The sequence below is a fragment of the Neophocaena asiaeorientalis genome, unplaced genomic scaffold (assembly GCF_003031525.2).
Source record: "Neophocaena asiaeorientalis asiaeorientalis breed wild unplaced genomic scaffold, Neophocaena_asiaeorientalis_V1.1 scaffold607, whole genome shotgun sequence".
Lineage (NCBI taxonomy): Eukaryota > Metazoa > Chordata > Mammalia > Artiodactyla > Phocoenidae > Neophocaena > Neophocaena asiaeorientalis.
This window is the reverse complement of record NW_020173405.1, coordinates 802,498-827,931: the sequence shown is the minus strand read 5'-3', so window position 1 is coordinate 827,931 and position 25,434 is coordinate 802,498. Positions and strand designations below refer to the sequence as shown.

Below are 25,434 nucleotides of genomic sequence, written 5' to 3'. Positions count from 1 at the left end.
ACCTTCCATTCAGTCCTGGTAATGCCCTAGATCCGATTTCACAAGCAGGTATTTGAGCCCCAGAATTGTGGACCTGTCTGCAGGGAAGCCACTTCTGAGGAAGTAGGTTACCTGTCACCATTACCCTTCCCCATTCCAAGGTCCCAGCACAGGGTCATTCTTGGTGCCAGCAGACCTAGGACATGAGCTGAGAAGCAGGGTCCTGCTGCCACTGGGGAGGCTCACCAAACTGTTCTTTGCCTTTCAGACAGTCATGGTGACGTGATCCGGCCTCTGCGGAAGCAGGTGGAGCTGCTTTTCAACACGCGATACGGTGAGCGAGGAGCCGGGTAGGGTTGAGGGCATCCAGGCGTCCCTCCAGCTGCCCTGTTTTCAGAGGGCCTGACCCCCCATCCCAGCTGCTCCTGGAACAGAGACAGAGGAGGGAGGGGCCGGAGGGGCTGGGACCAACTGGGAAAGGGCCAGGGCTCCGCAGGGCCTGCCATCCTGCCCCTTCCTCAGTTCTAGACCTCCCTCTCTGGGAGACTGAGGCACTGCCAGAGAACCCCACCCTCTGAAACGCAGCGTCCCCACCTCCTCCTTCAACAGGCTCACACTCACTCATGGTCTGCCTCAGCCTCAGCTTACAGAGGCCACTCTGACTGCTGTCACTGCCCCTCTGTACCCACAGACACCCTCGTTCAGGGTCCTCAGGAGGACAGATGGATAACAAGGTCTTTTCTACTAGAAAGACCAGGAAAGAAAACAGGGAGGCAGGGAGAAGCCTACTCTTCATTCAGCCCTTGTGGTTGGCCAGGCACTGGCGAGGTGCTTCACATGAGTTCTCCCATCCCATCTCACAAAATGCCTGTGTCCTAATGCCCATTTTACAGGTGAGGAAAACGAGGCCTGGGAAAGTGATGTGGCTTGTCCTAGGCCCCAGAACTCGTGAGCGGCAGTGCCTGGCCTGGGCCTCAGATGTCTCTGGTTCCCAAGGCGTGGTGTTGGGCCATGCAGGGGGTTGGGGTTATTTATGGTGGCAGGGGGACCCTCTGGAGGGCCTTTCTGGCAGCACGGGGACAAGTGGACTTGGGTGGAGCCAATGCCAGATCTCACCAGCTGTCAGCAGTTTCTCCTGCATTGCCAGGGTATGAGGGCATGAACTGAGCATAGGTCTGGGGACCCCACTTACTTGGGTTCACATCCCCCAGCTCTGGGGCTCTGAGACCTGAGACAGGTCACATCCCCTCTGGGCTCTGGGTCTCTTACCCACAGCCTGAGGCTACCAGTACTTACCTCAGGAGGGTCAGGAGGTTTCAACTAAGGGCTAAGTTTCAGAAGGGCTCCAGCACCTGCGGCCCCCCCATGCAGACATGGGAGGTGGGAGTTGAGACTCGTGGCCCCATAGATCCGGGTGGCCCTACAGCAGCCGTATCTCTGCAGCCAAGGCCATTGGCATCTCGGAGCCTGTCAAGGTGCCCTACTCCAAGTTCCTGATGTACCCAGAGGAGCTGTTTGTGGTGGGGCTGCCTGAAGGCATCTCCCTCCGCAGGCCCAACTGCTTCGGGATCGCCAAGCTCCGGAAGATCCTGGAGGCCAGCAACAGCATCCAGTTCGTCATCAAGAGGTAAGGCCCGGCCGGGTCCACGGGAGCCCTTCCAGGCTTGCCTGGCACCCAGGAGCAGCGCCAAGTAGCCATCTTCCTCTTCAGACTGGGGAAGGCTTTTTTTTAAAAAAAAATAGGGCATCGATGAGGTTTGGCTTCAGTTGAGCAGGCACTAGGTTGCCCAGGCCCAGCCCAGGCCTGAAGGACCTTAAGCAACTAGACTAACGCCCTCTCAGTCCCACGAGAACAGCCCCCAGTTTACCCAGGTGTAGAATGGGAGAACACCCACCAGCTTGATCTCCTGGATAATTCTGAGCATCCTCTGGGCCAGGGGGCATCCAGGCTGAGGACAATGCCCCATGACCCCAGGACTGGAAAATCAGGCATTGGCATTTTGGGTCTCTTCTGTTTCCTTGAGCATCTAATTTTTGTCAGCGAGGACCCAGGGAGCTCAGTGTATCCAGCCTGTGTGCCAGCTCAGATATAAAGTCCCTTTGGAGGAGATGGAGGTAGCTACTAAATTTTTCAAAGATGAGGGAGGACCTGGGGTGAACTGTTTTGTGTTTTGTTTTGTTTTTTTTGCGGTATGTGGGCCTCTCACTGCTGTGGCCTCTCCCGTTGCGGAGCACAGGCTCCGGACGTGCAGGCTCAGCGGCCATGGCTCACGGGCCCAGCCGCTCCGCGGCATGTGGGATCTTCCCGGACCGGGGCGTGAACCCGCGCCCCCTGCATCAGCAGGTGGACCCCAACCATTGCGCCACCAGGGAAGCCCTGTTTTCTGTTTTTTTGCTTCTGTGTATTAACGCGATGTCTTATAAATTTACTTTTGGTTTTGTTGGAAGTGACAAGAAAGAGGAGACTCTTAAGGGTTTGTTCTCCCTGGGGGAGTAGATGGCCCCCAAATTGGGAGACTCACAGTGTCCTTCATGCCTCGAGTGGCAGGCTGGTGTTGGGGTGCGGAGCAGGGAGCTCTCTCATGGGGCCTGGTTTGCGCCAGGAGAAGCAGAGAGGGTGATGCTCCAGGAGATGCAAATAGTGGACACGTGCTTCCTTCCTTCCACAAATACATCTTGAGTGCCCACCATGTTCCAGGAGTGATGCAGCAGCAAATGCCACCGAGTCCTGCCCTCGAGTTGGCTGATCTCACGGAATTAAATCACAATATAGTATCAGGTAGAGATAAATGCTATGATGCAAGTTAAAGGGGCAAAGAAGGAGGGGCAGGAGGAACCTGTCCATGGAGGGGACTTTGGAGCAGAGACTTAATGAAGCAAGGTTTGCAAATTATTTGCAATGGAAGAGCATTGAAGCAGCGGGAACAGCAGGTGCAAAAGCCCTGAGGCAGGGACATCCTTGTGTGTTTGAAGTCTAGCAAGGTGCCATTGTGACTGGTGCAGGGGGAGTGAGGGAAGAGTGAGAGTGGCGAGGCCCAAGAGATAGCAGGAGCTGGATCATACAGGGTCTTAGACTGGTTTAAAGAGTCTGGATTTTATTTCAAATTTAACGAGGACTCACCGGAAGTTTTTGAGGAGGATGGGCAGGGGCAGAAACGGGGACCGGTGAGGAGGCTGTTCCTGGCCCAGGGGACACAGTGGCATCTTGGATTAGGTAAAGTTAGGGGTGGGATGGTGAAAAGTTGTCAGATTCAGACAGTGTCTTGAAGATGAGGCTGGTAGAATTTGCTGATACATGGGATGTGAGTCTGCTGTGTGTTATGTTTGAGGTGCGTGGGGGCCTTCCAGAGAGGGTTGGCAGGTGGATTTACGGGGGTCAGACTCAGGAGAGAGGTCGGGGTAGGGACAGAACATGGGAACCTGTCAGCATTCAGGAGGGACTGCTTGCCTCATCCACCCCCTCAGACTGAGAACTGGAAGCCCTTGGGTGATTGGCAGGCTCCTGGGTCTAAGTCCAGCTCCTCCTGTTACTGCCCCTGACCTTGGGTAGGTTGTTCAGGGCGTTAAATGGGGCACACTGTACCATTTAGGGGGTGTCCCTGGAGGTCAAGGCTTAGCAAAGACCTGGCACAGTGTAGGTACTCAATTAAGATGTTGTGTTTTTTGTATCAGGTTTATTGAAGTTTAATTTACATTCAGTAAAACTCACCCTTTTAAAATGCACAACTCTTTGATTTTTGGCAAACTCACACTGTCACATCACTACCATCAAGATACAAAACACTTCCATCACTCCACAAGCTTCCCTTGTGCCCTTTTGTTGGCTACCCCAGACCCTGCGACCTGGTAGTTGATCATTATTTTTGCCATTTTGCCTTTTCTAGAATGTCATGTAAATGGAATCATACATTGTGCATCTCATTGGGTCTGGCTCTTTCACTCAGCTTTTGAGATTCATCCACGTGGTTGCCTGTATCAGGAGTTCATTTAAAAATATATATATAGGGGCTTCCCTGGTGGTGCAGTGGTTGAGAGTCCGCCTGCCGATGCAGGGGACACGGGGTCTTGCCCCGGTATGGGAGGGTCCCACATGCCGCGGAGTGGCTGGGCTTGTGAGCCATGGCCGCTGAGCCTGCGCGTCCGGAGCCTGTGCTCCGCAACGGTAAATTGGGGTGATTCTAAGAGATAATTGGAGAAGAGAGATGGAGCACTTGAGTATATTTATTTTGTTATTCTTCATTTAAAAAATTAGCCAAAACTACTATTGGGAATATTAGTGAAAAATCGCCACTTCTCATTAATCTTACTTCTAAAAAATATGTATTTGGGGGGTGATGTAAATGTTCTGGAATTAGAAGTATGGCTGCATAAACAACTTTGTGAATATACTAAAAACCACTGATGCGTGTACCTTAAAGAGTGAATTACATCTCAATAAAGTATAAATGTGTGTGTGTGTGTGTGTGTGTCTTACGTATGTTCGTATGTGTATATATATATATGTTAGTTTGCCAGAGCAGCCATAACAAAGTACTACAGACTGGGTGGCTTAAACAATAGAAATTTATTTCTTGCAGTTCTGGAGTCTGGAAGTTCAGGGTCAAGGTGTCAGCAGGGTTAGTTTCCCCTGAGGTCTATCTCCTTGGCTTGCAGACAACCACCTTCTTGCTGAGTCTTCACATGGCCATTTCTCTCTGTCCACACATCCTTGGTATCTCTCTGTGACCTAATCTCCTCTCCCTATGAGGGCACTAGTCAGATTGGATTAGGGCCCACCCTAATGTCCTCATTTAAAGACCTTATTTTGAAACACAGTGAGCCTATAAAAATATATATGAGAAATCAGCACTTGGAGGGGATATCACTGATGGACTGATTTCCCCCTAAACCTGAATTCCACATCCTTCTAAACAGCCTCCAGACAGCGGCTGCCAGTTGATGAGAGCTGGCACAGAATCAAATCAAACTTTCTCAATCTTTGATCAAAAAACATTCTTAACCCAGATTCTTGAACAAACATGTATCCAAACTTTTCATATTCTTTTGTGCATTCTTCTGGAAATAGGGTCCCTTGCTTTCATCAAATTCTCCAAAGTTAAAAAAAACAAAAACAAAAACAAAACCTTGGGAAATTTAAAACCATGGGTGGATTCACACGGATGGGAGACTGAGGTCCAGGGGAGGAGTGGCAGAAGGTCTGTCTGATTGCAGCGCTGCAGGGCAGTTCTGGTGCCGACCTCCCAGACTTAGCAGACCCTACGGATTCAGGACACAGTCCCCAGCAAGACCACCCCCACTTCCAACATCAGCTAAAGTTCAAAGGTCCCTAGACCACCGACACTCCTGAGCAGCTGGCTGGAAATTCAGGGGTTCCCAGGACCCCTCCCCAAGTTTGATAATTAACTAGCACGACTTACTGTATGACAGTTTTATAGAAAGGATGCAAATCAGGACCAGCCAAATGAAGAGACATAAAGGACAAAGTCTGGGAGGGACTGTACGTGGAGCTTCCATCCCCTCTTCCTGCAAAATCAGGGCCCATCACCCTCCCAGCACATCAGTGTGTTCACCAACCAGGCAGCTCCACCGACCCCAGTGTCCACACTTTTACTGGAATTCATTGCTAGCCTTCACTGGTTTACTGGCCAAGTGATTGGACTGTCTCCAGCCCCCCTCCTCTCCCTAGAGGTCAAGAGGTCTGGCTGATAACAGTGGCTTGAAGACCAGACAAGCTACATTATACAGCACTGATTCTAAGTGCCCCATTTTTGGTGCAACCTTGTCCAGCTGTAGCAGGCCTGTCTGGGTGGCGGGGGTCTGGGCTGAATGGCAGGCTGAGGGCACTGGGGAGGTCACATTGGCCAGAGGAGGGCTGGCAGGGCATGGCGGGGGCAACAGGTACCAGAATCACTCCTTCATATCTCTCGAAGGGAAGGGATGCTGGACCAGGGTTCAGTGTGAGGATGAGTCTGTAGGTGAGGCTGCCCGGGGAGGTGCTGAGCTTTTCCTCACAGGGGTATCCAAGCAGTGACACAGGAGACCCTGCCTGGGAGTGAGGCCAAAGGCCAGACTCTCAGGGCACCACCCCCTCCATCAAGTGGATGAGGATTTGGTGTCCCTCCTGGCAGCGGGCATCTGTGCCTGACACAGAGCTGGGCTTACAGGGCCAGGGAGGGAGGAGGCACAGCCCTGCCTTAGATCACAGTTTCAGGAGCTGGAAAAGCCCTCAGACTACATTTAGAACCCCCATCACTTCCTCTCTGCCTTCTTATGGGGAAGCGGAAGCCCAGAAAAGGTAATGATTTCCCCACAGGCACTGAGCAGGGCTCCCAGGCCAGAGTGCTTTCTGCAGTCCTGTTGTGTCTTCAAGTATGGATTTATGAGGCCCGTTCCCCTCTGAGCCAGGGCAGCGTTATTATTCCATTTCAGATGAGAAAACAGGCCTGGGGTGGGAGGGGTCCCTCAGCGGGAGAGGCTGCAGGCAAGGAGGAGGGGATGCCTAGTTTGAACTCTGCCCCTCTCGCTGTGCGGTCTTGGGCACGTTACTCACCTTCCCGATGCCTCAGTCTCCCATTCCTGCAAGTGGGATGATGGAAACAGTGCCTACCTCAAGGATGTCGGGCGGGTTACCTAATGTGAGGACGGGCTCTGTGGAGTCTGCAGGGATACAGACATTAGTGTAAAGCTGGGTCTGGTCCCCGAGGCCCCGACCCCAGAGTGAAATGGTGTCAGCCAGAAACCTTGGACCTTCCCTACACCAGGATCTTGCCACAGTCAGTCCCGACTGTGTCTACAGCTCTGTAGGAAGGCCCCCAGACCACGTGCTCTGACCCTGGCCAGTGGCAGTTATGCATCCTGGAACCGAGAGTGAGGGGTTCAGCTCCACCGGGCCAGGACCAGGCTGGTTTCGCTCCTGGCTGGATCCTCAGAGCCCAGCGCAGCCCCCAGGTCACACATGTGGGTCAGCAGGACAGCTGCCTGGGAGGCAGAAACCCCAGACCTTGACTGTCCAGAGCCAGGAGCGCCCACTGCACAGATGTGCGGACTGAGGCCCAGGGGGAGAGCTGGGTAGTACCGGGGAGCCCTGGAGGGACCTTGGTGATAGCCCCACTTGTGTTTTGCAGGCCTGAGCTGCTCACCGAAGGAGTCAAAGAGCCCCTCACAGACAGCCAAGGTACCCTGCGCAGGGTCATGGGCCGAGGCGCGGGCCGGGCGTGGGAGGGGTCCCAGGCTTCTGCCATCGCCCCTCCTCCTGCTTCCTCTGTCCTGGTCCCGTCTACCCTGGCATCCCCCCATTGCCCTCCCTGCTGGGTTTGCCCCCACCAGATACCACCTCTGTCCCGGGTCCCAGGAGCTGCCTGCTCACCCTGGCTTCTCTCCCCCCCGCCCCCAGAGAGGGATTCCGGGGACCCTCTTGTGGACGAGAGCCTGAAGAGACAGGGCTTTCAAGGTAAGGTTGCAGCTCAGGATGGGGTCCGCAGTCCCAGTGCCATGACCTTGACCTGGCTTGGGTTTGGAGGGCCAGGCTAGGGGTGGGAGGGGCTGGCCGCCAACCTCAGGGCCCCGGGGTCTGAGCGAGGCCGGCGGGCAGCCAGGCAGGGCTGGAGTTTGCCAGCCCCAGTGAGAGGCTCTGCAAGGTGGCTGGGGGTTCGGGGGTACAGGGCGCGGGAGCCAGCCTGCTGTCCGTCTGGGGAAGCAGCTGACCTGCCCGCTTCGTATTAGGCAGCCGGCCGTGCTCTTAGTGCTTTGAAATCAGAGGAGAGGAGGTCACGGAGGGCAGGGAGGACTCTCCCAAGAAGGAGAACTCTGGTTGGGCCAAGGAGGGGTGGGAGGACATGAGCGTGGAGGAAGAGGCGTGGAAGATGGGGGAAGCCTGATGCAGGGAGGGGCCAGGGACTGACAGGGGAGGCTCCCTCCCCACAGTGGAGGCGGGTATTACCTTTTGGTTAAGATCAAGTGTAGTATCGGTAGGGGCTGCGGTGGCTGAGAGCAGCCGTCCACGTGCACGTCGGGGCAGCTCTAGGGTGTGGCTGTGAGTCCCCTAGGGTGGGTGCTCCCCATGTGGGTCCTGGGTGGTCAGTGTGACCCAGAGGAGAAAGTGGGGTCAGCCAGACCAGCGGCAGGAAGGGCCAGCCCCTGTGGGTGGAGGAGCCCAAATCCCAGAGGGGCACCTGCTTACCCCCCAGCCTCTCAACTCCTTCCTGGGCAGCCGGAACTTTCTGGGACGGGGGAGTTCCGTCTCTCACCTCACCCCGTGACCCCTCATACTCAGCCCTCTTAGCAGACTGGGGTCCGACCAGCCAGAGACCCACCCCTCCCTCCTCCATCCTCCACCTCTCTCTTCCCACAAGGCAGTGCCAGGTTCTCATCTCCCCAAGGCCGGGGGCTCGTCCAGGGGTCTCATGGCAGGTGCTGGCATGCGGGCTCCATAAGCGATAGCCTCTGGGTGAATGAGTGACCACGGGGAGCTTCCAGGCCGGCTCCTGCCTCCGCGGGGCCGCCCTGTCCGCTGAGCTCACGTCCCCGCGCTGCCTCCTGCCTCCCGCCTGACTCTGAGCGAGGCCCCACTCCACCCGCCGGTGACGCAGGAGGCTGCTCCCCTCCGTGGCGTCTCTCACCTCCAGGGCTGGCTCACTGGTGTGGGTTTCAAATGTCAACAGTTAATTTCCGACTCATCGCTGTGTGCGTCCTTCCGGAAAAAACACACGTCTCCGTCAAGAAGTTAGTGCTGGAGGACTCCAAGGGGCCCACTCCACGGAGCTGATAATTGCCTGAGAAGGAGTTCCCCATAGTTAGGAAATCATATTCCTTTAAAGTCACCAAATGCCTTTTCATTTAACAGCCCAAATCCGTAATTGTTTTTCACTTTGCAGAAAATTATGATGCCAGACTCTCACGGATCGACATTGCCAACACGCTGAGGGAGCAGGTCCAGGATCTGTTCAATAAGAAATACGGTGAGCCCCGGGACACCCTGGCGGGAGGGAAGAGAGGCAGGAGCAACCCGGTTCTGGCCGTGGTCTCCTCTGGGAAGACCGCTCACCTGCATACAAATACGTCTTGAGCACTTACTGTGTGCCAGGCACTGGGGAAAAGGGAGTGAAGAAAACACGCAGTCTCACGGGGACTTCTCTGGCGGTCCAGTGGTTAAGACTCCATGCTTCCACTGCAGGGGCTGCGGGTTCGACCCGTGGTCGGGGAGCTAAGATCCCACATGCCAGAAACAAACAGACAAACAAAAAAACCACGCAGTCCCTGCCCTCAGGGGACCCTGCAGACCAGTGACGTGAGACTGACATAGAACGGCTCTACCCAGAATCCAGCGACAGTGAGGCGTTGTCCCATGATTATGCAGGAAAAGAGCAGGCTGCTCAAGAGAAAATAGCTCTCCTTAGATTGGAAGCCAGGGAAGGGCTCTTGGAAGAAAGAACTGAACGATGGGGAATCAAGCAGAGTGTGAAGGAAGGGCATTCTGGCTGAGGTGATGGCATGTGCAAAGGCCCTGAGGCTTGTCTTAAGAAGGAGCCAAGGGAATTCCCTGGCGGTCCAGTGGTTAGGACTTGGTGCTTTCACTGCCGTGGGCCCTGGTCAGGGAACTAAGATCCTGCAAACCATACGGTGCAGCCAAAAAAAAAAAAAAAAAAAAAAAAAAAAATATATATATATATATATATACACACACACATATATATATGTATATATATGTAAGTAGATAGATAGATATAAGAAGGAGCCAAAAGCCAAAGCATAAGGGCAGGCACTGGGGGAGAGGAGGGCCCTGCGGAGCTGGCCAGAAGACAGATCCAATTGTCCAGGGCCTTGGAGGGAACCATGATATCGGGTTTGTATTTTGGGAGGATTGAAGTAAATGGAGCAGCTTTGCACTTTTAAAGTGTCTCCCTGGATGCTGTGAGGAAAGTGAGTGGCTGTGGGAGGGTGGGAGTGGACACTGGGAGGCCAGCCCAGAGGCTGGAGCAGTATTTCGGCGAGAGTGATGATGGCTTGGGCAGGCCCTGGCCGGGCTGCTGCAGGAAACCGGATGGAGTGAGATGTGCTTCCGAGGGAGAACCACAGGCGCAGGTTGACGGGGCAGCGGGAGGAGTGGAGGCATCCAGCTGCATCCTGCCTCGAGGAGGACAAGCTGTATCTGTTAAGGTGCTTTTCGGTCTCAAGTAGCAAAACCAAACTTGCTTCAACCGTTAAGGGGGTTAATTGGCTAATGATTCAGTTACTATGACTTCACAACAGATCACCCTAACACGTGGTTGCCTAGAATAGCCATGATCATGTATTATCTCTGAGGGTGTCAGCGAGTCAGGACTTTGGGAGCAAGCCGAGCTGGAGAGCTGTCACTCACGGTCTGTCCCGGGGTTGCAGGCAGAAGGCGGGTGAAGCTGGGGTCATCTGGACGGCATCCTCACTCACATGTCTGACGCCTGGGCTGGGGAAAGAGCTGGTGCTGGAACGGCTGGGCCCCTCAAGCATCTTTCTCAGTTTCTGTGTGACCCCTCTACGTGGGCTTTCTGGCATAGCAACTCCATGGTAGCTGGATTTCCTCCTTGTTGGTCGGGGCTCCTGAGTGTCCTGAGAGAGAGAGCCAGGTGGAAGCCACGTTGCCTTTTATGACCCAGCCTCAGATGTTGTGCAGTGTCCCCTCTGCCATACTGCATTGGTCAAGGCAGTTACAAAGTTCCACCCTAGTGTAAGAGGAGGGGATATAGACCCCATCCTCTATGGGGAGTGTCGATGTTACACTATAAGAGGAGCATGTGGGATGGGTGAAAGATTGGTGCGGCTGTCTTTGGACAGTACAATTAGCCGTAACTCAGGAAATCCAGCAGTAGGGTGGCTTTCAGGATTAGCTGGATCCAGCAGCTCAGGGAATGACCTTCCGCTGTGTCAGAATCATCTCAGGCTGACTTCCCGCTTGCTAGCAGGATGACCACGGCAGGTCCAGACATCCCATCCAGGGAGAGAGCTGGCTTTTCCACAGGCTTTCTCAGGAAAGCCTGATAGTTTCCCAGAATTCCCTGGGCCCTCCCCTGTTTCTCATTGATCCCCATTGAGTCACATGTCCAGTCTTTACCCAATCCCCATGGCAGAGAATGCCATGTGCTCATCGGCTTAGGCCTGGGTTACCCAGACCTGTCACCGTGACGAGGGGGAGGAGGGGGGAGCACAGAGCTGCCAGAGACAGGTGGATACCCAAACTGCCAGCCAGGGAGAAGGGGCAGCGCCCTCACTGAGCGGGGAAGTTTGAAGAGGGGAGATGATGGGTTCCATTTGGATATGTTGAGTCTGAAGGGTGAGTGGAGATGTCTCATAGGCAGGCAGAGAGAAAAGTCTGCTATTCAGGAGAGGTGTCTGGATTGGATGCAAAAATTAGACCACAGGAGCAGAGGAGACACCCCTAGGGGTGCAAAGAGAGCAGAAAGAGGACCCATGCAGAAAGCCAAGGAGCCCTGTGTTTAGAGGTCAAGTCCAGGAAGGGGAGGAGTGGCCAGAAAGGGGAAACCAAGAAAGTGAGGCATTATGGACACCAAGGTGTTGGATTTTGCCAAAAGAGAGCAAATACCTTCTGGGTTGGGCAACACAGAGGCCGTCAATCATTCTAGCAAGAGCCCTTTTGGGGGCAAGGAGTGAGGAAGTAGAGATGGCAGTGTTCCCATTCATGGATTATGGGTATAAGTACATTTCTGTCTGCAGCAAAGTCAGGATAAAGAATTTAAAACAGGCTGGAAATTCATAGAAACGGAAAGTGGATTGGTTTGGTTGCCAGGGCACAGAGGGAAGGAGTGAGGTGTGACTGCTAATGGGGATGGGGTTTCTTTTCGGGGTGATGAAAACGCTCTGGAGTTAGATAGTGGTGATGATTTCACGACCTCCTGAGTACGCTAAAAACCACTGGATTGTTTAAGATGGTAAATGTTATGGTACATGAATTACATCTCAATTAAATAAAGCCAAACAAACAAGGTGAAGCAATGGCACGAAGCCAGGGGTGACATGAAGACTCAGCCATTCTGTCCTTGCTAGATGCAGGGCATGCATCAAGCTCTGAGTTTCCCAGGAGCCAGAGCAAAAAGGGAAATGAGGCCAGTTATACCATTCCCAGTGTCCACGAGATAAAAATTAGTTTATTGCCCAGAAAAAGTTCAGCTACTTCTCCTAGTGCAAAGATTTCTGCAGCACATCTTTGTAAAGGGGCATCCTGTGACACTGAGGAGTGTCCAGCCCTCCGTCCAGGAGGGGGCTCCCATGGTGCACCCCACCTAAGTCAGAGAGCCATGGACGTTCGCATCAGCCTGACAGCAGGCAGCAGGCCTTGGCCCAGAGTGGATCAGCCGTGGACTCAGGGCTGCTCCCAGGCTGTGAGACAAGGCACAGTCCCTGGGATGGACATGCCATAGCCCTCTGCAGAGGGGATTGGCGACAGGAATGAGGCCGAGCGCCAGATGTGGAAAGAGAGCCCTGAGGTCTGAGCTGCACCCTGGCTGGCCTGCCTGCTCCCAGACGCGATCCGCCCTTTTAGGCCAGGCCGATCCTGAACCAGGGTGAGGCAGAGCCTGTGGGGCTGATGGATCGTTGTAGGGAAGGGCCAGCTGTGCCCACCAGGTACCATCCTTGTGACGGCTTTCAGATTCTCAAGCTGTGAGGCCTCTGACTTTAGCCCCTGCCCTCTCCCAGTAGCCATAGCCACACGTCCCCTGGCCACTCCTCAGCCTGCCCTGGGCAGACGCCCACACCCCCGACCCCCCAGGGCCCCTACTTCCCAGTCCCTCACTGACTATGCCTTTCTGCAGTGCTACATGACAGCCCCCCACCGTACCCCACTGTGCACGGGGTGTATCACACTCGTTCATGGAGCACCCCATGGCTGCCGACAGCCCACCAGCCCCGCCTCTGGCTCCTGACACCTCCTCTGTCCCTCTCCTCCACAGGGGAAGCCTTGGGCATCAAGTACCCGGTCCAGGTCCCCTACAAGAGGATCAAGAGTAACCCCGGCTCGGTGATCATCGAGGGGCTGCCCCCCGGGATCCCTTTCCGAAAGCCCTGCACCTTTGGCTCCCAGAACCTGGAGAGGATCCTTGCGGTGGCTGACAAGATCAAGTTCACCGTCACCAGGTACTCAGAGGAAGGGAGACAGAGAGGAGGCGAGGCTACCACGGGAGGGGGCTCGCACCACAGACCCTTGGCCTTTCCTTCGGGTGGACCTGCCCTCCATGGACAAGGCAGCTCTTCCAGCACCACCCTGGGCCCTGGGGGTTGGAGGAAGGGGGACTGCCGGCCAGCCAGGGTGCAGGGAGCCCCACAGAAGTGAGACTAGCTCCCCTGCCCCGCAGCCACCATAGCGGGGGCAGCCTTCCTGGGCCCCGTCTACCTGCTGCGGCATCTGCTCCCTGCACTCCCTCATCCCCTGGAAGAGGCGTGGAGCCAGCAGGGCAGAGCCAGCGGGAGACCCTGCTTGGCCTGGTGCACAGCGGTCCTGCAGCATCGTCCCAGGGTCCCCAGGGTCCCGTGCGCACGAGGCACCGGGCATCTTGTTAAAGCAGATTCTGCTTCGGCAGGTCTGGGGTGGGTCCCACGCTTTCCTCACAAGCTCCCAGGCCCTCCCCTGACACCCCCATCTCTGTTTCTCTTCCAGGCCTTTTCAAGGACTCATCCCAAAGCCTGGTAAGAGGCGCTGGCTATGGGGGGGCCACTTGGCACGGGGGTGGGCCATGGTGCTGGGGGCCAGAGGCCGGAGTGGAGCTCACCGTGGGGCACCGGTTCCAGGACCCTGGAGCGGGACCCCCACCCTTCTGTTGTCCCACCTCCCTGGGCTCTGGCCCCAGCAGAGAGGAGGAAGGCCAAGCTGGAGCCTGGCCCCGGTTCCTGGGACAGCTAAAGGGGTGGTGGGGTGGCACTGGTGACTTCTAAGCCTGGGATGGGGGTTCAGGAGGGAGGGGCCTGGCCGGGTCAGTGCCCCCCACTTTCCCTAATGCAGGGGCCTTGGTGAGCAGATGAGGTTGATGGGGGTGGGTTCCTAGCCTCAGAGGGAGGGCTGTCTGCAGGGGAACCTGCGAGCTTGGCGGTGGGATGTGGGTGAGTGCTTACCCGTTTCGTAAAATGCCTCTCCTGGCCCCATTTCAAGGCATCCACCCCCCACCCCCCACCGTCCCCCGGGCTATGTCCTGGCCCTCCCAAGCCCTGAATGAGCAGGGGCTGTCCCTGCGGGGGTGGCATGACCACCTGGTCAGCACTCAGGGCTGGCCGGGCCTCCACGGAGGCAGCTGCATACGCAGATCCCAGAGCCTGCGCGTGGAGACATGGGGAGGAGCTCTGCCGCCTCTGCCGCCTCTCCCCTGCTCCCGCCTGGAGTCACTGGCAGCCCTGGGCCCTTGGGGAGGCTGCACTGGGAACAGAGAAAGCCTGCAGGACAGGACTCCAATTTCACAGTCGCGGTCACATCCACTTCACTCCTCACTCACCTCCGTGCGCCCTGACCCTGCCACCTATAGCTGTTCACTCCCTGCGCCCAGGCCTGGCTCGGTGGGCTTCTGGGGAAGGGGCGACCTGGAGGGGGGCCAGACTCACTGAGTGGGGTAGCAGTGTGGCAGCTGCCGTCGGGCTGCAGGGACCCCAGGGAGGAGGAACAGAGGAAGGGGTGCTTGGGAGGGTTTCCCGGAGAGGAAGGCTCTCACGGGGCCTCAGGGGAGAGCAGTACTTGGAGGGCCGGGGGGAGAGGGAGGGAGAGGCAGGTGGTCAGCTGGGGAAGCAGCAGGGGTCCAAGGCCTACGCCCAGGGTGGTTTTCCAGACCTCTCAGAGGTGTGAAAGCCGTCGGGTGATGTTAGTAAGGTAGAGATGGTGAAGGTAAGAGCAGCAAAGCGCAGCAGTGGTGGCCCCGGCGGAAACCTTGCCAAGAGATTACTGGGTGTCAGACCCTGTGCTGACCGCTTCACGTGGGTCCGGAGGTCCTTCCTCCTAGGGCTGGGCAGTGGTCTGGGTACCGTGGTTACAGACAGAGGAGTCATCTCGTTTACTCCTCACACCTGTGAGGCTGGCGCCAGAGCCTGACCTTCAGGGGGAAACTGAGGCTCGCGTTTCAGCAATGTGCCCATGTCACACGGCTAGCCAGTGGCCTGGCCGGCCTCTAGGCCCATGATCTGTAGCACTTCGCCCCCATGGACAGGTAGGCCTGTGCTTCTGGGGGCTGCAGGACAGAACAAGGGTACGGGGGCTCAGGTGCTCATGAGAACATCACAGACCCGGGGACCCTCTTCTCATCGGCCATGGGGGGCAGGACACACGTCCCCTGGTGCCACCTGGGGTCCCTGGCCCATCCCTGCTCTGTGACAGGCCACTCAGCCCTCTGTGGACCTGCCTTGCCGCAGGACCGTGGTGGGCGGCCTGCGGTCCGCTCGCCTGCCCCGCAGCAGGGGCCCCGTGACCCTGTCAGCCCTGTGCCACTGAGTCAGCTTCAAGCCACTGCCCGTCCCGACTTCACTTTCTGCCCAGGTTGGTGTCAGAGCCGGGCAGTGTCCGTCCTCTTCCCATGAGCGGCAGCAGGAAGGATGGCCGGGCCTCCCTTTGCTGACGGAGAGGAGAAACACGGCGAGGCAGTGCATCGGCCTCCCCCTGCACACCCTGTGATCCCCAGCCCCTCCTACCCAGAAGGAAGGGCCCCGTGGAGACCTGAAAATATAGCTGCTCCAGGGGTATGCACATATTTTAACGAGTTTGAAAAGCAAGAAATACACTTGATCGTATGCTGGACTGTGAGTTCAGCGCTTTGCACATCACCTTTTTTTGTCCCCTTTTTACGGATGAAGAAACTGAGGCCAAGGGAACTTCAATGACTTGCCTTGGACGCCCAACCTGTAGTGGAGGAAGCGTTGGTTCCACACCTGGCTCCCTGCTCCGTCAGGGAGGCCCACTGATGCCAGGCGGGCGGCACGTAATTCAGAGCGGCCACCAAATAGCGGAGTGTCGGGCTTTGGGGAGAAACATTGGGGGCCGGAGAGGCAGCCAGCAGCCATTGCCCCCTTCTGGGGGGGGTGACCTCTTCCACTGACCACGGCTCACCCTCCAGCAAGGGGGCCTCGACAGCTCATCTTCCTGTTCAAACAGCTTCTTGAATCTCAGCCATCACCCCAGGGTGGCCATCTGCCCCCCATTTCTCTGTGCCAGTCTGCCCACCCACCCATCGGCCTTCCCTGTGGCCCCTCTGTGTGCAGAGAGGGCCCTTGGAAATGCTTTCTCTGCCCACGTGGTATGGGAGAGGGTGGCAGGCTGCCTAGAAGAAGAGATGGGCACCTGGCCCTGGCCCCAGGCCTCAGGGATGGGACTGCCAGCGCCTTTCCAGGCATTGGCGCTCTGGGCCGGGTGTCAGCCTGGAGGGACCGGGGCAGACGGGCTGGCAGGCCAGCTGTGTGCTTCCTAACGCCATTTGTCACGCTGGGCTGGGAAGGTGTCCAGACTCACAGGGGCCTCCGAGGGTTCACCAGAGGTCGCTGGGTGCTGTTCCTGCCCCAGAAAGGGCTGTTCCCAAACCGTCCATTAGACAGTTGCTGAAGCCTGACGCGGGCCAGCTCCTGGGGTTCCGAGGTGAACTGGAGCAGGTCGGGTCAGGTCTCTGGGGAAGGCGGAACGTTGGCAGGTGCCGTAGCCTGGAGAAAGGTAGGCTGTAGCTGTGCACCTGGAGGGGTGTTAGATGATGTGCTTTGGGATTGGGGGCCGAGGTGGTGTGGGGGCCATGGGAGAGCACAGGCTGGTGCTCGGACAGACCCAGGTTGAAACCCCAGATGCCTCTTACTAACCCTGTGACTCTGGGCTCATTATTTCACATCTCCGAGCCTTCACTTCCTCATCGGTGAGATGGAGATGGTCATATCTACCTCGCCGGGTGATCTGAATGAATAAATGGTGGGCATTGGTGGGTGAGCCATGGAGGACGGTTTTCCCCCTGCTGGTGCTTGAGAGAGATGTTTGTGAAGCCCTCAGCCCTGGGCCAGCTGTGATAGGAAGGGCTCAGCCAATGGGGTTGGCAGTTGGTACTGTTATTCCTGGAGGTCGGGAAGGCTTCCTGGAGGAGGTGACATTAAGCTGGGCCTTGGAGTTGAGCAGAAGGGTGTGTGGTTCTAACACAGGGCACAGCCTAAGTGGGGGCACAGAGCGGGTGTCTGACTAAACCAGGCTTAATCCCAGGGGCCTGAGTGAGTGAGGCCTGGACGAGGTGCATACCACTGGAAGCTCCTTGCCACTTGGCCAGGCTGCTCCCCAGTTCACCCACCTGCCTGCAGCAGCACTGAGTTAAATTAGGGACACTGGGCCAGGGGCCAGAGAGGCAGGTGGCTGGGGACAGTCTCTGCCCTCAGCAGCACCAAGTCAAGGTGGGTCTCTCCCCAGACCCAGAGGGGCCCGAGGCTGTGTAAACCCAGGACAGCAAAGGGGCTGTTCATGATATGTTGGGAAAGATCAGTGGTGACTAAGGAAGGAGAGGCCCTCCGCCCAAGTAGCTGGTGTAGCAACAGCTGTAGAACATTCTAGTAGGTCGGGAAACACGAATACATACCCATGGTGGAAATCTGGAAAATACAGAGATCTCACTGCCCAGATGGCTGTTTATTTTTACGATGGTACATTTCTTCCAGATTTTTCCCCAAGCTTATTAATTGTATATCTCATCCTTTCCATAAATTCACACACACACACGCTTAAGCATAAGTATTTTCCCATGTCTTTAAAACACTTTACAATGGTCTGTCATCAGGGTGCATCATAGTTATATAGCAGCCCTGTCCCCCGAGAATGGATATTGGGGCAACTTCTCACACCGTGGATACCTAACATCCACGTCATGCTGATGATTTGCTGATTACCAAGCCTTCCCATACCAGCACATTTGATCTCCCCCAATAACCAGTCCTACAGGAAGAAACAGGCTCAGAGAGGTTAAGGAACTCGCTGGAGGTCACACAGCATGTGCCCAGGCTTTCCCCACCCCCGACCTTTCATCCACACTGGGTAGGTCTTTGCTGCCCCCTTCTGGCTATCAGCATCTATAACAGTCCTGCCTGTCTAACCCTTAAGGCTCATAATCCTTTGAGTTCATTTATTTGCACAACAACAAAAAGACTATTGAATGCCTGTTGTACGCCAAGCAAGATCTGGGAACACAAAATAGAAAAAAATCTCCACCCCCCGTGGTGCTTATATTCTAATAGGGGAGACAGGTAAATAAGAACAAATAGTATCATATTTCAATAGTGACAAGTGCCATGGAGACACACACAAAAGATAGCACTGTCAAGAGCACAATTTTAGAGAGGCCACCAGAAGTTAAGGCCTGAATGAAGACAGGGTATAAGCCATGTAGAAATCTAGGTCAATGATCAGGGAACTAAGATCCCACATGCCGTGGGGCAACTAAGCTTGCGTGCCACAACTACTGAGCTCGCGCACCTCAACTAGAGCCCCCGTGCCACAAACTACAGAGCCCGCGTGCCCTGGAGCCGACACACCACAACTAGAGAAGAGAAAACCCACACGCCACAACTAGAGAGAAGCCCGCGCACCACAATGAAGAGCCCGTGCCGCAATGAAAGATCCCGTGTGCCTCAATGAAGATCCCGCGTGCCGCAACTAGGACCCAGTGCAGCCAGAGATAAATTAAATAAATAATTAATAAATAAATGTTAAAAAAAAAAAAAGAAATCTAGGTTGAGACATCCAGGGAGAAGAGTTGTCAGTGCAAAGGCCCTGGGGCCCTGGAAGTATTTTGAAAGTAGGGCCAACAGGATTGCTGAGAGTGAATGTGGGGAAGGGGAAAGAGAGAGATCAAGGATGGCATCAAGGGACTTCCTTGATGGCCCAGTGGTTAGGACTGCACGCTTCCACTGCAGGGGACGTGGGTTTGATCCCTGGTCGGGGAGCTAAGATCCCGCAAGCCACATGGTGTGGCAACAAAAAAACCCCAAACAAAACAGGATAGCATCAAGATTTTGTCCCAAGCAGCGGGAGAGGGAAAGGGAGGTGAGGATCTGAGTGGTGGGCAAATTTGACACCCAAGTGGACAGATTGGGAAGGCAGTTGGATCTACAAATCAGAGAGAGCCCCACTGAGGGGTATAGCTTAGGGATAGAGCATTTGACTACAGAGAGAGTCCCCCTGGAGATATGCAGTCGGGAGCCATTCTGTATTTCATGCATTTTAGTCATGAAACTGGATCACAGTGGGGTTCAGCATGGATAGTCAGAAGGGGTTCGAGGATGAACCCTGGGACCCTCCAGCATTTAGAGCTGAGGAGAGACAAGTGAACCCCCAGAGGGTGTGATGTCCTGGAAGCTGAGTGAGAAACTGTTGAAGAAGGAGAGTGATCACCTGGGCCCAGTGCTGCTGCAAGGTCAGGATCAGACCTGAGATGGGACTATGGGATGGAGCGCCCAGAGGTCCAGGGATGGCGAGGTCAAGAGCAGTTTCGGGGGCTTCCCTGGTGGCGCAGTGGTTAAGAATCCACCTGCCAATTCAGGGGACGCGGGTTCAAGCCCTGGTTCGGGAAGATCCCACATGCCTCAGAGCAACTAAGCCCATGCGCCACGACTACTGAGCCTGCGTGCCACAACTACTGAAGCCCGCGCGCCTAGAGCCCGTGCTCCACAACAAGAGAAGCCACCACAATAAGCCCGTGTGTCGCAACGAAGAGTAGCCCCCTCGTCGCAACTAGAGAAAGCCCGCACACAGCAGCGAAGATCCAACACAGCCAAAAATAAATACATTTATTAAAGAAAAAAAAAAGCAGTTTCAGGGAGGGGAGAGGACCTGAGTGGAATCGTGGGCTCAGGGGAGAACAAGAGAAAAGAAATGAACTCATCAGCTGCAGATGATGGCCCTTTAGGGACAGAGGAGAGGTGGGGTGGGAGCTGCAGGGTGAAATGGGATGAGGAGAGGCTTTTAGAGGTTGAATAGTGACAGTGATTTTAGAGAAATGGATGATATGGCAGCAGAGAGCGTGGGGAGAGTGGGCAGAGGAGGGACGTCCTCCTGAGAACAGGAGGTGGGGAAGGGGGTGCTGAGAGCACTGCCAGAACCCCTCTGCACACAGCGGGACAGGGGAAGGGTGACCGGGGCGGAGGGAAGATTGTTGGAGTCAGCGTCCTAGAGGGAGGGCTAGAAAGATGGGAAGGGACAGTCTCAGAAGGAAGTATGACCTGGACACCGTGGAGAGGCCACCAATGTTGATGACTAAGGGGTTTGGACATGACTGGAAAGAGGAGAGGAGGTCGAGACAGGGAGGGCCAGGGGCTTGGAAGGCATGTCTGCCCGCACGTTGATCCCCAGGAAACAGGACGGATGGCAGCGGTGTGGGTGTCCTGAGCCCCGTGCAAGTTCAGTGCCACCCGCAGGCAAAGACCAGTCCTCCCCCTTTACCCAGGAGAACCAGCTCCCCGCAGGCAGGCCACGTGCATCTGGGGGTCTGGGAGAGCTTCCCAGGGAGCTGACGTTCCTCCCGGGGGATGGGGGGATTGCAGGCTGAGGGGCAGCACTTGCAGAGGTGGGGAGCCCTGAAATGACCATCCATGTCCAACCCTCGCTGAGTGTCCACGGCGTGCCAGGCCCCAGGCCTTTCCCCCAGAGCCTCGTGGGGTCTTCACAGCAAGCCTGCGACGTAGATGCTGTTTTCATTCCCAGTTTGCAGCTGAGCACGCTGAGGCTGAAGGAAGCAGTCGCGTAGGTAACACAGGGCTGAAATCATACCCAGGGCTGTGCCGTTCTGGAGCCTGGGCTGGTTGGGCAGTGGGGGGAAGATCGCAGGAAAAGAATAAGGCCGAATCATGCACGGCCTTGACCTAAGCTCAAGCTTTCTCTGGTGGCATTGGAGGCTTTTTCAGTCAAGGAAATGATAGGGTTGGATTTGTATTGTCTTACGATTGCCATGGTAACCACACTTCCACCTACCAAGGTGGATGGAAGAAGGCAAAACTGGAGCAGCATGGGCTGTGGGACCCAGAGATGGGTGGGGTTAGGATCTAGAGGTGGCAGTGGGGCGTGAGGCGGGAGAGAGGGTAGAAGGTTCCAGAAGGGTGATGGTGGTGTCCATCCCCAAGGCGGGGTCTGCAGGCCTGTGGGACATCCAGGAACAGTCGTGGTGCTGAGAGCCTGCAGGGTGGCGCTGGGGCTGGCCTGGGTGAGCGTGGAGCCAGCAGAGAGGGCCCAGGGCAGAGCCGGGAGCACACCGACCTCCAAGAGACCTTGAGGGAGAGGAGCCTGTGAAGGAACAGAGGAGGTGGAGCCCCAGAAAAGGAGGTGGAGGGATTTGCGGGTAAGAAGCGCTGAGTCAGGCAGCTGTTTGCAAATCTCCCGTGAGAGCAGAGTCCTGGGCAACACCAGAGAGATCAAGGAAATGAACATTCTCGAAATGTTCTCGAATAGCAGTGGCTTAAAAAAAAACAACAAAAAGCCTTGTTAGGTAGTGAGTTCCCCATCACTGGAGGCATCCAAGCAGCCATTCACCTGGAGGCACTGCAGGAGAGGCGGGAGGGGCTTTGCCCGCTGCAGCTACCTTTGGCTTGTGCACCCTGTGCCTGTCTGCCCGGAGCCCCAGCCCTTTAGAACTAGGGAGGGCGCAGACAGAGGGGTCTCCCCACGCACTGACTCACTTCCCTCTGCTGCCCGGCTCCAGGCTTCCCCACAGCTGCCCTGCCCCAGCTCCCTTCTGGCCAAACACAGGCTTCCAGCTTCCTCTCCTTTTGGTTTGGTTCTTTGGACCCCAGCAGCTCAGCCCTCCCTGCCAGCTTGGGGGAACTCCCTGGTGAGCAGCAAACCCGCCCACCCCCGGAGCAGGGGCTCCGGGCCCCACAGAGCAGAGCAGAGCTGCCGACTTCCTGTGTGACTCCAGCAGCAAGTCCGGTTTGCCTGCCTGGGCCTCGCTCTCCCTCTTTGCAAAGTGGGAAGAATCACACTGGGGCTGCCCCGGGGTGCCCCAGCAGGGCAAGGAAAGGAGGAATAAATGGCCCGTCGTGCGCGGGAGGGGTAAGGCGGAGAGGCCGGCCAGGCCGGAGCGTGGAGGGCCTGGAAGGCCTGGCTTTGCAGCGTGGACTGGACCCTGCAGACCCGGCCTTGGCAAGCTCTTCCGCTGACGTCCCCGAGGCCGGAGCCCGAGCACCCCCGCGGGGCAGGGCCGAAGCTCTGCCGGGCCCCAGCTTTACCTAGGAAGCCCCCATTCCAGAGAGTCTCCACTTGAGTTTTCATTCAAGGAACTATGTCAGATTACATTCTGCTGAGAAAATAGATGTTCCCACTCGACCTACTTCCCACCCCCAGCGTTCCCTGAGGCCCAGTTTGAGAAGCTCAGCTGTGGGTGAAGGGTCTGCGGAGGGGAGGGCTGTGATCCCATTTGCGGGGAGGGTACAAGGAGGGAGCGGCTCCAGCCCCAAATGGCACCTCTTGTCATTGTCCCCATTGGGGCCTCTGCTAGGTCTCCGCGGGGTCTCCTGTCACTCATCCGGTGCTGGGAGGAGTGGGCTTCCCGGAGAAGGGGACCTGAGCTGGGCCTGGGATTGACCTTAGCAGAGGGCATTTGGGGGTGGGGGGAGGGACTGAATAGGAGCTGGAACGAGTCGCCTGCTGGGCCCTCGGGAGCTGGGTGACCTTAGATGAGTTAACTTACTGTCTGTGATCCTGGATAAGTTAACTTGCTATCTCTGGGCCTCGAGGTCACATGGAGCAGGGACAGCCTTCGTGGTCCACCCCCCGACCCTTGTCACACACCCCTGCCTCCCTCTCTTCCCTACGCCACCCCCCTCTACCCTTCCAACTCGTAAGAGCTCAAGATAAACCCTGCTTTCTCAAGTTTCTGAAGATGCCACAGTTCCAGTGCCAGCCGCATGTTTCTTCACTTCATTATCTCTGCTTTCCTTTGTTAATTGGGCTCCAGTAATGATCTCACTTCTGCCTTCCCGGGAAGAGCTGGCATCTGCTGGGTGGGGCCTGGAGGCCTTTGTGGGCAGACGCCCGGCTGCCAGGCCCAGAACTGGCCGGCTGCCTCCTTTCCTGCAGGAGGGGAGGCCCCGCCCTTTCCATCTGGGTCGTGGCCGCCCCAGTCTGCCCCTGGGCTGGTCAGTGGTCCCAGCCCTGCCCTCCCTCAGCTCTGCCAGGTGGGGGAAGGGTACCTCAAGGTTCCCAGCGCCTGTTAGACAGGGGGCTTCTCAGGCCCCAGGAGCGAGCGGTGAGGGGGCTTCAGGCTCTTCTGCAACATTCCAGAAAACCTCACCGAAACTAGTTCCCCAGCTGGGACCACCCAAGCCGACAGGAACAACCAACGCCTTTATTTAGGCTAGGATGAGATCAGCTCAGGGTCACCAGGCCCTGCGTGCGCGGAACAGAAGCTCTCGCTGGCTGATAAATGCGTCTTTGAGCCACGCAAGTGGAGGCCTGGGGGGTGGGGCACGAAGGATGGCTCAGCGCACGTGGCTTACCGGGTGGACAGGATCTTTCCAACCTCCTGGGCTGGGTGGGGTGGGGTGGGGGAGGATCTGGTGGCAGAAGCGACCTCATGGTGGGAGGTGGGGATGGGGACAGGACAGCACAGTCTGCGGAGGGACCCCTGCCGGTTTGGGAGCTCAGGACCAAGTACTTAGTCTGTGAACGGTTCCGAGGTATCTTCAGGGCTGGGTGTAAGTAGCTTTTGATCAACACCAATTAAAGAGAACCCTGCCTCGTGGAACTTGCGTTCCGGTGTGGATGCAGAGAACAGACCATGTGCGAAGGGTAATGTGTACCAGGTGTGAGTGCTGAGAAGTTACAACCCTAGATGTGGGGCGGCCAGGGAAGGCTGGTGATCAGAGGCCTGGAGGCGGCAGTAGTGAGCCAGGAGGGCATAGAGAAGAGCCTGGCAGGCCGAGTACAGACTGCAAAGGCCCTGTGGTCCCCTGCCAGGGTGGGAGGCCAGTTCGGGTGGAGGACCCGGTAGGAGATGAGATGGAAATGGGAGAGAAGGCCGATTATGGACGCTGGATCAAGATGCTGACCCTTGTTCCGAGTGAGCTGGGAGCCAGGGCAGGCTTCCGAGCAGAGGGGAGACAGAATCCAGTCTAGGATCTAACAGGATCCTTCTGGCTGCTGGGTGAGGACACACAGGGTGGCAGCAGGGGACTATGTAGGGAGTTGGTCCTGGCAAAGCAGGTGAGGCCCAGTAGTGGCAGTAGTGGTGGTAAGTCCTTGACTCTGGGCAGAGTTTGTAGCTGAAGCCGACAACTTGCTGATGTGGGCTGTGAGAGAGAGAGGAGTTGAGTTTGACCTCAGGGATTTGGGCTGAGCTTCTGGAAGGATGGAGGTGCAGGTAGGTAGCTAAGACAAGGAAGATGCGGGAAGAGCTGGCCGGGGGTGCGGGGGAGTCTCAGGCATATTTGTGGCGTGTTAAGTCTGGGGTATTATCCAGGCGTGGTTGCATGTAGAGTGGGGGCGGGGGGCGTGTCCAGGGAGTGGTCCAGGCTTGAGATATAATTTGGGGAATCGCAAGCATATCGCTGGTATTTAAAGCCCTAACTAACAGAATGAGATCTTTGGGAGTGAGCGGAGTCAGAGGACCAGGGCCCTGGTGCCTTCAGCCTTTGTGGGTAAGGAAAAAACCGGGAGGGGCCGGGAGTGGGTGGTGTCCTGGGGCTGAGTGGAAGAACCCCGTTCTCCCTCGGGAGGCCCTTCTCCCCTTGTGGCCGTGAGGCTCCCACGGCCCAGAGACGCGGCTGAGCATCTTGCAGGGATGTCAGGGGTCAGGCCCTGAGCCATGATGGCTTCTCAGCAGGCCGCAGGCCCACTGTGCAGGATTATAGATGCCACCCAAGGCAAGCGGGAGGAGGTTTCCCCTCCGTTGCGCGAAGTAGGGGAGCCCCAGGTTTCCACTGTCTGTTCCGTGAAACAGCGGGTTCTGCACGCCCTCTTGGGTGGGGACCTGGAGAGTGGCAGGGCTGGGTGAAAACAACTTCTCTGGTACCAGCAGAGGATCTCCTTCGCTGGGGAAAGGAGGATGGATTTGCCCCACAGACAACAGAGAGCCCTCAGCGAGTTTAAAGCGAAGGAAGGACATGGGTGGATAGACTGTTTAGAAAAATCTGAGTGGCTTGCAAAGCAGAGGATGAATTCGGGGAGGGCAGGTGAGAAGACCCACCTGGATTTTTGGATGGAGACAAGGGGGCACAGAGGGGTTTCGTCGGCCGCTGTAACAAATTACCCACTCGGTGGCTGAAAGCAACACAGGTTTATCTCCTTACAGTTGTAGAGCTAAGAAGTCCGAAATGAGTCTCACAGGGCTAGTCACAGTGTCCGCAGAGCGGGTTCTTTCCCAAGGCTCCGAGGGAGAATCTGTTTCCTTGTCTTTTCCATCTTCTAGACGCCACCTGCGTTCCTTGGCTTGCAGCCCCTCCTGCATCTTCAAAACGCATCCATCCAACCTCTGTTGTCCCCTCTCCCTCTGCTTT

At 56.4% G+C, this 25,434-nt stretch overlaps 1 protein-coding gene across 6 annotated transcripts in view; it reads left to right on the top strand.

Annotated features, from left to right (window-relative positions):
• GTF2IRD1 (GTF2I repeat domain containing 1) overlaps positions 1–25,434 on the top strand; it is an 80,345-nt gene that overhangs the window by 32,868 nt on the left and 22,043 nt on the right. For 4 of the 6 annotated variants that reach the window (XM_024747192.1, XM_024747190.1, XM_024747189.1 and 1 more), the window contains 7 exons: positions 248–313; positions 1,423–1,606; positions 7,104–7,153; positions 7,373–7,429; positions 8,853–8,936; positions 12,921–13,104; positions 13,625–13,653. In XM_024747192.1, coding sequence (XP_024602960.1) covers positions 248–313; positions 1,423–1,606; positions 7,104–7,153; positions 7,373–7,429; positions 8,853–8,936; positions 12,921–13,104; positions 13,625–13,653 — 654 coding nt within the window. Of the gene's footprint in view, positions 1–247; positions 314–1,422; positions 1,607–7,103; positions 7,154–7,372; positions 7,430–8,852; positions 8,937–12,920; positions 13,105–13,624; positions 13,654–15,478; positions 15,534–25,434 lie in introns of those variants that run through there. The other 2 variants (XM_024747193.1, XM_024747191.1) reach the window with 2 other exon arrangements.